This window comes from Tyto alba, unplaced genomic scaffold (genome assembly GCF_018691265.1).
Source record: "Tyto alba isolate M040663 unplaced genomic scaffold, T.alba_DEE_v4.0 Super-Scaffold_13, whole genome shotgun sequence".
Classification (NCBI taxonomy): Eukaryota; Metazoa; Chordata; class Aves; order Strigiformes; family Tytonidae; genus Tyto; species Tyto alba.
In genome coordinates, this window is record NW_024881275.1 from 1,628,107 (window position 1) to 1,643,895 (window position 15,789).

Genomic DNA, 15,789 nt, shown 5'->3' on the forward strand with positions numbered 1-15,789 from the left:
TGAGACTGAGATTATAAAAACATATACTGAAACATAAAGATGAAGAAAAGACTTGGTTCAGAAAAAATCACAGCAAGAATAGTCTGAACCTCAGTGCAGTTCCACTGAAAAAAAATAATACTGTTTTGCTGAATTCAGCATCTGGACATATATGTGGTTTCGGAGAGGAAGAGGGGTATTTATTTTTTGCTAGAAGTGGCAGTCAAATAGCAGGGCTACAAATTTACAAAGTTAGAACATTCTAATGAATTATGTGCCAAGAACTTCTGAGAGGGGGAGAAGAGAGCATGTCTAGCATTCTTTGATAATGCCTAATACATTTGGACAAGTGCTGTGATTTGATTGCCTATGTTTTATTCTTCTCCTTTTCAGAGACTAGGAGTCTTGGCAGTTTTCAGAGTTCTTTAGATGCATTTAAATAGAAAGGTAATGCTCTCTTGGCCTCTGAGGTGAATTACTTAATGAAATCTAAGGAAAAAAAAAAGATATGTGCAAGTTAATGGACTGGTTAAGATGGAAACCTGTTATCACACCTGGGAGGAATTCAGGGTGCATAGTAAGAAACACTTTATTCTCATAGAGATCAATAAAAGGTGAGGTAGCCATAAAAACTTGACACTCATTCCTCTAATAAATGTAAATGTCTATCTTAGCTGAAAGGTGTAATAGAGAACAGCTTCCCTGAACAGGTTTCATTAAGAGAGTAAGCACAAGACTAACATCCCATGTTGATGAGTGTTTTGTTCAGGGTGTAAACATTAAGACCTTTCAACCCTCTTCTCACCCTTTTGTAACAGCTTTACTGGTCATTAAAACAGGAAGAGCAAAGTATATGGTTTAATCTGAAGAATCCAAAGGATTTTCAAGTGAAGTAAGGCACTCCCAGTAACAAACGCAGTTTTAGCTCCTACTTGCTTGCAAAGGTAGCATTTTCAATTAGCAGTTGACTAAAATCATCCCATAGTCTCAGAAACTACCAGACTAAAAACAATCTTCTGAGGCCTTTGAGTAGTTTCCAGGTCAAAATGCTAAGAAGTTCTGAACTGAGCATTTGCATCAATGGTGAACAGTGCATCTGGTAAGCAAACAACTATGAATCACGAGACACCTGTCTCAAGGGAAACAGTAAAAAAAAATTCTAGTGAATTCTGAACATACAAGAAAATTCACTGAACAGTGACATGTCCCCTCACACTTCAGATGGAAAGATGAAAGAGAAATAAGCTGCTTTTCCTGCTCTGCCTTATCTTTTGCATCATTGTAATTTTAGCTTCTGATCCAATTTTGGAGCTGAATGGCAAACCTAACACTGAACCATTTGTGCTGTATGCTTCATCTGGCTTAGCCACTCCAACAAAATACTCCGTCTCTCTGGAATGATGGCTTTTAGTGTGGCTTCTCTCTTCAAATAAGGTCCATCCAGGTTCTCACATCTTAGTGGATATGATGATGTACTGTCTCATGTTCTCGTTTAGTTAACATAAGAAAGCTGTTACAGGGAATCCTCTTCTACCAAACAGGAAATACAGAGCTTGCATTCTCAATAATTTAACACTTTTGACTAGTAAAGGAACGTTTTTTTCATGATTGGCAACAGGTTTTCTAACATGAAGAGAGACAAAGTTGAGTCTCGTCTTTACACATGTGAGCATGGGATTTGAATTGTAAGGACTCATTAACATTTTCTGAAATGCAGACAGTAACGTCCCTTCAGACTCCATGGATGGGAGTTCTGCAAATGAAGGAACCCTACAGTATATAAACTGTTGGTATAGAAGACATTCTTAACAAGTCCTCCAGTCATGCTAATATATTCTCATAAAGTTACTGGTGCTTATAGAATCCTTTAGTTTAATTTTGTTTAATTTTGTCTACAAGTATGGAACTATCTTTCTACATTAATGGAAAGTTAAATGTACACTCAAATAGCAGTTCATACAACTATTTTACGAAATTTTACTCTTGCAGCATTGGGCTCAGTACATTAAAAGGGAATATAGGTGACCAGCTTACATTAGATTCCTAGCACAGAAATAGTCCAAGTGAATTTTCTCTGCCTGGTGTACCATTCCCTCACAAAACTCACACTGCAACCACCAGCTCTTCCCAGCTATGAAGAATGGCTAGCAAACTGATTTTGAGTCAAGAATCTGAATTTTAACAAAATAAGCTACAGACTATTTTACCATAGTCTATCTATAATGTTACAAAAATAAGGTAAAATAACTGAAGTCAGCTGACAAAAGAAATTATATTGAATTTAAAGCATGAAGATACCATTATAATACTGCCAAACAAAGTAGAAAATACATATATTCACATACATAGGTAGAAAGATAGATAGATACATTTGCACATTTGAAATCCTTACCAAAATAAAGAGAATATAAATGAAAAAATATTTTTTTTTTCTTAGTATTTTGTGAATAACCGTTTTGTTGATGGTCACCTGCACTGGTACTTCCTAACAAAGTCTAATTAATTTTTCCAGTAATTGTACCACAAAGCAGGAGCCAAAGAAGAACATGAAGAGGAAGAAGAAATAATGTATGCTTCCTTGGTGTTATTTCTCCCAGTCTGAAACAAAATACCACTTTTGGAAAGACAATTTTTCTATTATGGAATCAGAATCGTTGAAGTCGGAAGGGATCTCTGGAGACCACCTGGTCCAAACCCCCAGCCCAAGGAGGGCCACCTAGAGCCAGCTGCCATGGACCATGCCCAGACAGCTTTTGAATATTGCTAAGGATGATGACTCCACAGTCTCTTCAGGTAATCTGTTCCAGTGCTCCATCACCCACACAGTAAAAAAAAACACAAAAAAAAAAAAACAAAAAAAGGAGAGGGTTTCCTGATTTCCAGACAGAGCCTCCTATGCTTCAGTTTGTGCTCCATGCCTCTTGTTCTGTCACTGGGCACCACTGGCAACAGCCTGGCTCTGTAGTTTTTGTACCCTCCTTTCAGGTATTTATATACATTCATGAGCCTTCTCTTCTCTGGGATAAACAGTGCAACAGTAAGTTGTGTTACCTTTAATCAAATTACAAAACATTCAGGATGACTGTATTCCCCTCTATTATTAATGCCACATTATTTACAGTAATCAGTAAACCTGACATCAGTTGCTAACAATGACAATGAAAAACTGATTTTATGTATGTTTTTTAATTTAATTTACTTACCTGAAAAAGATAATCTCCTATATATTGAAAAGAGTAGTATCGAGCTTCAGAAAGACTCTTTCTGGTTTGTATAGGAAGAGTTTTATTACTGGTAAATAGGTGAGTTATATCACAGTCCTCATTCTGAGATGAACGTATGATTGCCTTTCCAGCTTGAAGAACTCTAAACAAACATATTTGAAAATATGTATTTACTGCATTATATTAATACTTGTGGTGTCATCTGTCATTATCTCAACCCTTTGAGCCCCACATTGCGGGCCAAAATGAACTGTCGTGGTTTGAACCTGGCTAGCAGCCCAACACTATGCAGCCACGTGCCCACCCTCTCCCACCTGGGGATGAGGGGAGGGAATCAAAGGGGTAAAGGGAGACTCGTAAGTTGAGATAAAAACAGTTTAAAAATGGTAATAAAACAGCAACAGTAATAGAAAGTATAAACGGACAATGCACAATGCAATTGCTCACCATCTGCTGACTGATTCCCAGCCTGTTCCCGTTATTTATTATATAATAATAAATGTAATTCAGCAATTCTGAAATAACAAGATCCCAAAAGCACAACCCCAGAAGCGAGAGAGAGCCCCCCTTCCCAGCCACCCCTCCTCTATACAGTGAGCGTGACGTTCCATGCTGTGGAATATTTCACTGCCCCGTTTGGGTCTGGCACTCTGGCCGTGCTCCCCCCAGCTCCCTGTGCGCCCGCGCACAGGCAGGACGTGGGGAGGTGGGGAGTCCTTGAAATCTCTGCAACAACCAAAAATGTCAGCGTGTTATCAGCATTCTTCTCATACCACATCCCATATTGAGTCCAAAACACAGCACTATGCCAGACACTGAGAAGAAACATTAACTCTATTCCAGCCCAAACCAGGACATAAGTGCCTAAAGCTCCATTATCATTCACAAACTACAAGCATGCAAGTGCAAGAGAATAAGGTTTCTAGGTGTATGGCACTGCCCAACCTTCATTAGGAGGATAAAAAAGTGCTTAATAGCCTTCAGAAAAGGAAAGAACCCACTTAAGACATCCTTTTCTTCACAATTTAACACTATTAATTAAAATCAATGTATACTTCCAACCTATCTGATAGAAGGCTTTACTGTGCAGTTTTTCAAAGATCAAATTTGGTGACAGCAGCTATAATTTATTGCATTACATTCCCTACAATGATGATGGTCTTTCAATTACGTTTTGCAATACATTAAGTGGTTTACCAAAATTGGAACACTGCTTTTCTGAACTGTAACATGAAATTTTCATAATGCAAATACACTTTTTCACTTCATTTTGGAGTCATTTACAGCATTTGGTGCTGCCCAGTATCATACACAGAAAACAGATTTGTTTGTCTTTGGGACACCATTACACATATGAGTTTCCCAGGGGCAATTTCCAGAGTTGTACTGCCAGTTATTCCTATCTTTTAGAAAAGATGCCATACAAAAAAATGGGGGAAGAAATAAGGTCTCTTTACTTGCTGGATACAAGTTTTGTTTTTCAGAATCTGGGTATGTAGAAAGAAAATGATGCTGTTCTCACGCAACCATCCAACAGCTAGGCACTAAAGGAAGGAAAAACATAAAAGGGGGAAAAAAGGCACAGTGCTGTAAATATTAGAGAAAAATCAATCTTTCCCCAAAGCTACAGTGGCCTTTATGACTGAAAACAGTACTTGCTGGAGACAAAAATATATCTACCTTGCAATGTTTTCTGACTGAGTAAAAGGATCCCAATGTTGGTGCATGGAAAAGAGTCTGGAAAAAGAGATTCCTTCCACAAAAACACCTGTTTCACCTGTGTTTCTGATGTAGTGCCTGTTAAAGGCTATTTCTATTGCTAAGAGAGAGTTGTGCAACACAGCATTTCAATAGTGTTATGATGAAGATCTGCATAAGCAGTTTGTACAGAAAAAGAAACAGCATTTTTCACAAGTGTAGCAGGATGAGTGCATCTTTCTGCAAGACAGCACATAGTAAACTCTTCTGCTCAGCCAAGAAAAGAGCATACTTAGAATGTCTTCAGTTGGCAAAACCAGAAGATGGTAACTTCAGTTACACCTCAATTTGTCTTTATGAACTGTAGACAGACAGGCATTCTGCGATGCAGCATGCAGCCCTGTACCATCACCAACCAGACAAACTGTGCTTCCCGTCTTGCCTGTGCATCTGTGGCATGCCCGGTCCCCAGTACTGCTAACTAACTGGGCCAACAGAGGAGGGTAGGACAGTGTCTGCTCCTGAAATGAATGTAAAGCTCTAAACAGTGTCAGGGGATGTTTGCTTTTGCGGTACCAGAAGCAAACATTACTTAATACTCTGTCTGCAATTCAGTATAGTATTTAAACCATGGAATCTAAATGTGTAGGAAGAGTACAGGGGGAAAAAAAACGCAGTCACAGAATTCTTGCACTTCAGTTGTTTTCCTTTTCTCTGCTTTTCCTTTACACTTTTACCCTTTCCCTTCTGAACTATCTGTACTTACATTGTATCAGAAACATCTACTACGGTATAAACCAGGTCTTCAGAACTACAAGAAGCTGTGACATAGATGGGACGCAAAACCCGACCAGATCAGTCACAGTGTGGCCCAGATCCGTAAGAGACAATTCACAGCTGGCTCAGCTCACTCATCCAAGTAAAATATTGTTCCAGCTGCTATCTGACTACAACATCCACACAAAATAAACAACTACTCATAAAAAACAGAAGCCTATGTAAGCCTCAAGAGGAAAGTTTCTGTAACCAGTTTACTTAAGATGCAAGCATATGTGAATGCATGTTAGTTTTGACACTATACTAAAAGAAAGCAAGAAAAGCAGTGATGTTAAAGAATTAAAATAATTTTATTATAAGAAATATGGACGTATATTATTGAAAACAATTCAGAATTTGAAGAGCTGGAGATTGTTATGGACCAAATTAAGTGGGTTTTTTTTCTTACGTTTTTCTTTTTTTTGTTATGGACCAAAAATGTGTTCAACCATACAATAAGTGTTCCATCGTTTATTACTTAATCTTTAAAACATATCCTCTTACCTTCTAATAGACTCCATTTGTTTATATCCTTCCATAACAGTAAGGACAACTTTCCATCTGTGGAAGGCCCCTGGAGCCCCAGAGCGTGCCAGTTCTTCGCGCCATCTTTTAGGTGCAGATTGCATTTGAGGTGAATAATCGGTGTCTTTTTCAATTTCATATCCCCATTCGTACGTTGTTTCATCAAGCCATCTGCCACTTTCAGCACTATTAATTATGTACTCCTTAGTTAGTATCCACTTTCCTAAAAAGCAAATGAACTGTCAACCACAAAAGATTTTTTTGTGCAGACAAATGGCAATCAACTGAAGATATAATATAAAATTAACTTCAACCTTTCTTGTGCAAATAAAAGCTGGAATTATAAGTACCATTTTAAAAACTTCTTCCTACTATAAGAGTTCTCCTCTTCACACTTTAGAATCAGAAATCTCACAATGCCACCGAAAATGATCGCTTTGTTTTCTTTTAATGATGAAGTACCTTTTAACCCTTCCTAGATAAAACACTTGTCTATCTCCTCGAAAATCTGCAAATGGAATTTTTCAGCTTCCCAGATTTTATTCTTATGACTTCTACAGAACCTTGCTTAATCCTTTATTTTTAGTATCATTTGACACTTTCACAAATGTATCAAAATGTAGTAAAATGAAGAAATATTTTACCACCAATGATTAAAGAGGTACAAAGGTTTTAGCACATAAGCTGTTTCTTTCATATATTCTTAATATTACTTGCACTGCGAGTGTAGTGAATACCAATATTAGGGGGATACAGTTTTAGACTTTTGTCTTTCCCCTTTCTTCTTTTCACATCCTTTTCTCTCATCCCTTGGCTCCACCTCCTCTGCCTCTCCTCTTTCATCTTCTGCATGTATGCTTTTGATACTGAATGTAATGATCTTCCCCTTTTTCTCTGTCTCTCTCTTCTTACAGGTTCAGGTCAAGAGCTGTGGTTAGTACCCTGCTCCTGTATAGAAACACTACCTACAGAAGATACTGCAAGAGAAACTGACTCAAATTGTGTGAACCTAATTGGTTTCACAGAACAGCAGGGTTGACTGGCAAAATGTCTCAGTGCAGGAGCACAGATGGTACTTCTACATAACCTAGCATAGGTACCAGTAGACTTATGACTGGAAAAGGTACGCTGTGCACAACCTGTATGTTAAAATCACTTTCATTTCAAAGTTTCCATCTCAAAACTTCTGTCAGCTATGAGGTCCATGAAGATTGGCATCCTTATTAGTATTTCTGTTCACTTCTAGAGAGTTCTAAATGGGTTTAAACATGATCTTTTACACTTACTTGGGAAAAACTGGAGTAGGAATGAACACACTATCTCTGCCACCAAGAGCAAGAGCAATATTTACACAAAAATAGCACCTCCTCCGCGATTAAAAAGTACTAGATGGTATTGGGGAAGATTTGCAAGTATAGAAACATGACAGAGTTTTGCATTGCCATGTGGACACTACACATATCATTTCTACTCAGTTCAACACAACATCTCTAGATGTTTTAAGTTCCCCAAAATAAGAAAACATTAGCTCAAACGTTTATAACGGTTAAAATGAAGTGCCATGCCACAAACGTACCTGCACTGTAATACTGTATCCCTCATGGAAACTTTTGGTCTATTTGCTTTTTTTATTGGAGTATGATCAGAATTTTACACTAGTACAAGGAATCATCCATATATATGTAAAAAAACACACACATCCCTACATTCTAGCAGCAGTAAATGACTGACAGTGCCTACTAATATTTTATGTAAGTACAAATAGGAAATCAAGGAATTTAGATGTATCTTTAAATCCAAATCTACGTTCAGTTATTTCTGTCTATTGTCTGCTAAGGTTATCCATCCTAAAAATTGCTTTAACACTTTAACTTGTATAATATGATATAGGGAAAATAAAGATCACATTTAACCAGTTAATAGATCGGTATTGTGAAATCTCATAACGCCATAAGATTTTCTAAATTCATCATAAAATCCTTCCAGGTAATCTGTCTATAAAAGAAATCTTAAAATGCAGGATTTTTATTCTGAAAGCATCTTAGTTGCTTACGTATGGGATTTCAGCACCAGGCCTTAGGTAAAAAAAAACAACCAAACAAACAAAAAAACCCCAAAACAAAACAAAAAGAAAACAACCAAGAGGAAAGACCAGAGGTTTGTGTCAAAATGGCAAAAGCCTGGAATTTTCTGCATAAACAGAAACTTGCAGACAGTGACTTTTACCACTGAATGTTGAGTGTGAATTTGGTGCCAAAAAATCTATGCTGACTACAGGTGTCCATACTCTCTCTGCCTCCTTTTCAAGCAATCCATTTTTTAGCACCCATATAATTTCAGTATGACTTCAAGATGTAACTAATATATAACAAATCTTTCTGTTTGGGAGCAGGTGCTGATTTTAAAAAAGAAGATGGCAGTAACATAATTTAGGAAAAAGACCAAAACAAATATATGTAAATCAGAACTTGAACATAATACTGTTAAAAATCAAAGTTAATAGAACAAGAATGAGGGTTCATAAGACAGTTCATGCACAAAATGAAAACAGGTAACTAGAAACCTTTTAAGAGTCCTTTCCAGTCCTGTGTTGTGATCCTACGACATTTTACAGTAAATCTTTTACTCACCTGCAGCACAGGCAGCTAAGAACTTTTCACTCTTGCACAGCTTTTTTGCTATAAGATGTGTGGTACAACTTCTGTATTTCTAAAAAACAAAAATGAAACAACACACTTGTATCACAAGAAACTGTCTAACTTTCTTGGCTACTTATACACAACTCTAAACCACTGCACAGTCCTTTCTTTTCAAGTTTGCACTTTTTCCTTCCGCTCTTCCCACCAGGTACTTTAGCAAACAATACCTTACTATCTAAAAAAACGCACTCCAGTTTGAATAGGTGTTGGAGTAGTGCCGCCTTCTCTTGTTCTTTAAACCCTGTTAACTGGATTATCGGTTTCTTGGCACCACTTGCCATCTGTTAAAAGAAACACAGACGAAGAAGGAAACATTAGGACTCAAGACGTACACCATGAAACGCTGCATGCGTGATGTTACTAGTATTTCCCAATTGTTTTCGTTGGAAAAAAAAAAAAAAAAAAAAAAAAAAAAAAAGGGAAAACACACCGCTGAGGAACCAACACTGCCCGGCGGCAGTGTGCCACACTGGAAGCTGGGGCTGCCTGCCACAGCCGGGACACCCGAAATGTGGTGACGGGGTGGGATAGACCCCCCCAAAACCCGGCCTGCGAGGAGCTGAGCCCCGCCGGGGTAGGCACGAGCGTGTCCCCCCCCACACACCCCCCGCCCCCCACACCACCTCCCGTGAAGAAGCCGCTCACCCTCAGGGGAAGCCCGGCAGGCTCTCCGCAGGTCCCGGGGCAGGAGCTGCGAGGGGGGAAACGACGAGCTCTCACCCCGCTTCCCGCTCCCCTCTTCCCGCGCCTTCCCGCCGCTCCGCCCCCGGATGTGGCGGCGCGGCCGTTCCGGGCCGTTGTCACTGACGCTCCGCGGTCGCCGGGGGCTGTCGGCGCGGAGCCCGGCCCCGGGTAAGTGGCCCCGGCGGGAAGGGTCCCTTCGCAGCGCCGCAGTGCTCGGGGCGGGGGTCCGCCGCGGAGCTTCCCCCCTCCCCACCTTTCCTTCTCCGGGGCTCCCTGCGGCCGCTTCCTCGTCTCCCCGGAGGGGCTCGGCCGGGCGTTGCGCAGTTCCGAGGCTGCCCGGAGGCTGAGGGGGGCTAGTGGGCGCTCGGCTTCGCGCCTCGGCGAGGGGGCGGGAAGGGGAGGGCTTCCCTCAGGGCGAGAGGAGCCGGGTCCGCCGGGATGGGGTGAGGCGGGAGATGTGGGGAGGGGGCGAGGGAAAGCCGGGGGTGTGTGGTCGAATAGGAGGGGGGGCGAGATGGGAAACGCGCCGGCGCCGCCTCAGAGCCTCTGGAAGAAGAAAAGAAAAAAAAAAAATCAAAAAAAAAAAAAAAAATCACCGTTTCTGTTGCTCAGCAGAGTTAAAAGAGTAGAAGGCGGGGCTGGAAGACGGAAGAGACCTCGCTGAGTAGAGGAAACTGAGAGGGGAAGCAGGCGGAGCTCGGTGTAGGTGAAGCGTCTCCCCTCTGGAGCAGGCTGTCTGTGAGGGGCAGGGAAGGGGCCAGGGGTTTCTCATCCTCGGGACCCTCTTCTCTGGTTCCCAGAGAAACTTTCCAAGTGTCTTTTGCCCCATGATGGCTGATCCTCAGGGAAGATTTATAGGTACGGCTGCAGCCCAGATAACCCACATATTTTGGTGAACTTGGCCCGCTGACCAAGTTGGTACTGACTCTTCGTTATGGAAGTCTGTGCTTGATTTTTATCTATTTATTTATTTTTAAATCACAAAGCAACGGGGGAAGGACAAAACATTATTCAGATTGTACCTCAAGGACTCGACTTAGAATTTAAAAATGCCAAGGTCATGATTGCTTGTGAAACTTTATTTTGATCCCTCGCGTATTTGAGAGGTGACTTTTGACCTGATTCATGCGTCATATGATGCACTGAATGGATAGCACACAAGAGATCTGTTAGTGCTTCATAATGAATAAAATTAGCTTTGTAGAACACTCTTTTTTATTCCTTTTTGATACACTTGGAGAGTAGAAGGCACACATCCTGATTCAAGCAAAAAACAGATGATTGAATTGCCTCCTTAGAGAACTGAATGATGTTCTCTCCCCCTCCATAAAATCCTTACGTGCTAGTGGACGTGTCACTTTGTACTCATAGAGGTAGCTGCTTTCTGTTTTAAGACCTGTAAACCGAGATATGTACAGCAAAACTTTTACAAGTGCTGAGTATTTGTCACTGCAGTTTAGATCAATAGAAGCAATACTTTGAACTTACTTGTACTACACAACATAGGTATTCCTGTGGAAAGAAAATCAAACCCACATAGCTTCAGGCATCTAAAATTTGCTAGCACGTTGGACACTTGGTTTTACATCTGTCTGAGTTTCCCAGATATCAGAATAAATAAACAGTTCTGCTGTACCTCAGATGGGTCTTGTGTTGCTGTTACAAAATATTCTGGTGCCCTTAACTCTTACTGAAGTTTTTCCCCTCTTCCTTTTCCTTAACATTGCCACTATATCGTTGTATGTGAGCATGAAGAAGTAACCAGCAACACAGTCTCATTAGTTTTTGAATTGAGTGGTACTGAAAAATCTTTAAACATCTACTTGAACATTCAGAGTTGAATGTCAGTATTTATTGCTTGCATTTCCTGATTGACAATGATGATTAGTTGCATTTTCTATTTTGTACCTCTTGCACCTTTACACCTTCCCTGTTGAGTTGTCTGCACTGTAAGGGTATTAATTATTGTAACTGAAGTGCTGAAAATAAAAAATGTGTTTGTTTTATAGATGTAATCTAAAGTTTAGACCACACTTAATCTATTGTCCCTGATTTTTTTTTATTTGATAATCAAAATTTATCTTATTTAAAAACTAGCAATACAGTTCATATAAATAAATAATTCTGGGTTTATTTTCTCTGGTAAAGCTGAAATAAATAATTTTTGGATTCATATTGTTAAAGTTTTACAATTTAATTCTTAGTAGCTACTACTAACTACTAACCATTACTTAACTGCTAATTAATAGTGGTTTTATGCCACAGGGCTCTTAACATGCTGGAGAAGTCTTCAGCATACAGTACCATAAATTTCAGCACACGAAACTGTGAACTAGCTACCAGTGAAAAGTTGCATACTTATATGATGACCATTTGTTACCTTTGAGAGTTAAATATTTCCTAGTCTTTATCTTTTTGTCTCTGGCACATGAAATATGTGGAATCAAAATAAGTGAGACCTCAAACATTTCATGCCTATCTTCACTTTAAAATACATTGTTATTGAAGTGTAGCTTTAAGAAACTAAGAACATGTTTTACCTTCATTTTAGGGGTGTCTCCTAAGTTTGGATTTCGCTTAGCATCTCCTGCTATTATTTTTTTCATAATAAGCCTAAAATATTTTCTTCTTTTCCATCCTTGTTGTGATCTTACTACAGTAGCTGAGTATCTCTTAATTCATTAAGGTTTTTCTTATTTACAAGAGTTAATATTAAGTCTTAGAGGTCTAGGGAGCAGTCTTTTTAACTGGTGTATTTTTCAGTACCTCTGAGTTTCTTTGTTCCTGTAATGTGTTTGTCAAATATGTGGTTCAGTTGCTCAGTATTATAAACTACATTTAAGCTGTTTGTCTCTGGGTCTTAGATGGATATCCACTTTTACACTGCTACAGTGAACGTGACATCTTTATTCAAGTTTGGAAGTGACTTCCAGTGCTATAGAAATGGTATTTCACTTGTAAAATTTCTAATTACATTTTAAGGTCTATCAGGAATGGATGTACAGCTCCCATGTCCTCAGTTATTTAAGAAGCCAAGATCAGAGGAATAAGTATTCCTTTTACTCTTTTACAGAAAGAGTTTACTTACACTGTTTCAGGTGCCCATCTCTTTCAGACTTCTGTAACTGCTTCTTTCTTAATTTTATTTTCTAGAGAGATCTAGAAAGAGAAATTTCTTATTCATTCCACTGTTCTAGATTTTTTGCCTTATACTTTTTGTTTCCTTTATTTTCTACACATAATTGTATTACCACCCTGTCTTTTGGCTTGAAATGTTACTTCCTACGTTTTCCCGTAGATAGCTATTTTATTTTACATAATATGTGCATTTTTCTTTCACTGGGCCTCATTGGTGTTGCCATGATCAATGTGAATGCTGTTGAACCTTGTCCTTAAATCTCACAACCTCTTTCTGCAAGACTTCACCACTTCATCATTAACTTTACAACTTAGCATTTGGGTGTTTTTTTCATGGTTTTTTTTTTTTTTTTTTTTTTGTCCATCACTAGCCTTTTGACTTCCTATGTTGAAAGTGATACATAGTTTCGTGCAGTGATAGTGATATAATCCATGCATAAACATCTCTTCCAATGTGAAATATGATCTGATAGATTTTTTTGTATCTAGTGGAAGATATTTGGCATTATATTCTTAAAATATTCTTCATTGTGCAAAGCTTATCAGTTGACTGATTAACAATTTCAGAGTTGAAAAAGTATTCGTTAGAGCATTTTTCTCCTGTTGCCTCAACATAAAGTGTGTATACTTGTTTAAGCGATATCCTTTCACAAAACAAAAATCACAATGCTGTAGGCAAATTTTGGTCGAACATTTAGTAATCACAGCTTTGTAAAAAAAAACCCCAGAAGCTACACTGAAAAGTTAGTCATAAAAACTAAAACAGTATGAAGTGTCTCCATACTGCCTTCATGTGGAGAAAAATCTAACTTTGTGCCCTGTTTTAAGTCCATTTTGTAAGTCTGTCTTCAGTACAAAGCACTGACTAGCTGTTGCAACAGTGAAGGAATTTAAATTTTCTTCTATAGTGATAAGGCATTACAAGAATTAGAAATAATGTAAACATAATATAAATCCACAGAAGCTAGAATAGCTTCTTAATAATCATTCTTCTGTAAACGTACCTGTAGTTTCTTTCATGAGCTGATGAATATAGGAATGGCAGAACAAACATTGTGGAAACTCTTGCTTTTCTTCAAGCATTGCTGATTATGTAAACTCTCTGTTATCGTAACTTTGTAGTTATTTGTAAATGTCTTCTTTATGGTCTTTTCAGGAAGTAACGTATTTCTTTTGTGTAACTATGTTTTTTAGGAAGAACATTCATTTTTCTGATTGTTGTAAGCTCAGCCTATCTTCTTACCTCCTGGCATGCGACTGCCCTTCTGCCGACTCACATTCCGTTAATGTGTGTCCGCAAATCAGTGTTGTGGGACAAATGTAGAGAGCACAGGACAGTGTTCAGCAGCTTCTTCAATAGCTCTTCTGTAAATGATGCCAAGCTATATACTTTATGAATTAGTGAGCTGCACTTCATGACTTGAAATAAGGGTTTGTTTGTTTCTTTCCTTTAAAATATAGGTAGTGGAATGGTTTAATTTTGCATTTAATACTTACCTTTCCTACCATGTAAAGTTCAAATTTCTTGTCTTAACCTGACATAAGTTAGTCACTGGCTACTTGGACCTTCTTTCTTAATCATATTACTGTTCTGCCCTGACCTAAATCAGCTATACTTGCCTGGAATACTTAATTGACCTAATTCCCGCACTGACCTTCTAGTATTTTTTCATATTAGTAGATCCACTCTGATGTGATCAGCAAATTTTCCTTCATCAAAGTCCTTTCACCTTTTTTTTTTTTTTTTTGAGAATCTACATAAGCTCATTCAGATTGTGTTTTTGTTTTTGTTTTGTTTTTTAATTATTATTTGTTTGAGATGTCTTTTAAGATGCATTTTCTTTGTCTTTTCTGTATTATCCTTTCCTAAGTAACTGCAGACAGTATGGTGAATGTGTGTAGTGGTATCAGAAATTATAAATTTTTCTTAATAATTGTATGTTGTTAAATAGCAATGTGTATACTCAGAATATTTTAGAATTCTTTCTTCTCTGCAATGATCCCTCTCTCCCCCAGTTTTATTTCTTATTAGGCAACTGCTAACAGCATAACTGATGCTCCACAATGCAGATAAACATGAACCCTGGTTTACAGACATTAGAAAACCGAGTTAGACATGATGTAAGCAGTGGGATAACGTGTTGCATGCACACTTTTTACCTTCTCTGCTGTTCACTGTACTTGAGGTCAGTACAGAGGGTAGGCAAATGTGTAGGTGATTGTGGATGGAAGGAGAGAAGAAAAATACTGAAAAGAAGTTAGGAGAAAGTATGTCATAGATTATAATAGGGAAGATAAGGAAGGTACAACAAGAACAATCTAGTATCAGAATACCCTATATTACGTTGCAGTTCTATCTACATTTTATCAATATGTAACTGGAAGATTGTATAAAACTGCGATGTACAGGTATCAGACATAGATTTGGTAATTAAGGTAAGGTTAAGAGAGTATTGTAGCAGTTCCTTGTAACTGTTTAGTTGTCCCCTAAGTTAAGGTGAAACTCCTGTCATTGGCAGATCTTGCAGATATCTATTGTATTCTTACAACGATGTTTGTCATCCATCCCTAAGAATTCCAGGTTGCTGCCCAAAAGCAACTTACCCTGGGATATCAGTGTCTCTTTAGTGTCTCATGAAGGTTGTAGTAGAAGCATTCACTACTAAAATAATATGTTAATTGGTGTGGCTTTTTTATTTTATCAGAAATCATTCTCTACAAGACTCAAAAAGCAGACAGCATTTACCAAAGAATACATCTGAAATTAACTGTCAGAGTAATAGCCGTAGGTATATGTCATATCAATGACAATATAAAATAGTATAAATGAATATATAATTAATGAAAATGATCATATTAATGTAGTAATCTATTGCCATAAGGAAGTGGTTTTCTCTTTAGATAGGCTCTGAGTCTCTTTCAAGGCAAAATAAGCTGAACATCCATAATCTTTATTTTTCTCACTGTCTTGTGAAGAATTCATTTAGATGAACAAGAAATTTTGCTTAATCACTTTTTCCTATCAT

General features: G+C 38.3%; 2 protein-coding genes across 9 annotated transcripts in view; one reads left to right on the forward strand and one right to left on the reverse strand.

Moving 5' to 3' along the window:
* SLF1 (SMC5-SMC6 complex localization factor 1) overlaps positions 1 to 11,648 on the reverse strand; it is a 45,059-nt gene extending 33,411 nt beyond the window's left edge. Inside the window, exons 1-5 of one of the 4 annotated variants that reach the window (XM_042787604.1) lie at positions 10,222 to 11,648; positions 9,109 to 9,222; positions 8,873 to 8,951; positions 6,222 to 6,465; positions 3,183 to 3,345 (exon numbers count right to left, since the gene is read on the reverse strand). In XM_042787604.1, coding sequence (XP_042643538.1) covers positions 3,183 to 3,345; positions 6,222 to 6,465; positions 8,873 to 8,951; positions 9,109 to 9,222 — 600 coding nt within the window. In that variant the 5' untranslated portion in view covers positions 10,222 to 11,648. Of the gene's footprint in view, positions 1 to 3,182; positions 3,346 to 6,221; positions 6,466 to 8,872; positions 8,952 to 9,108; positions 9,223 to 9,586; positions 9,698 to 10,221 lie in introns of those variants that run through there. The other 3 variants (XM_042787603.1, XM_042787605.1, XM_042787606.1) reach the window with 3 other exon arrangements.
* Positions 9,714 to 15,789, forward strand: part of KIAA0825 (KIAA0825 ortholog) — a 252,615-nt gene continuing 246,539 nt past the window's right edge. For 4 of the 5 annotated variants that reach the window (XM_032993075.2, XM_032993074.2, XM_032993078.2 and 1 more), the window contains exon 1: positions 9,714 to 9,793. The gene's annotated coding sequence lies outside the window, so the exon portion shown is untranslated. The remainder of the gene's footprint in view (positions 9,794 to 15,789) is intronic. The other variant, XM_042787601.1, reaches the window with a different exon arrangement.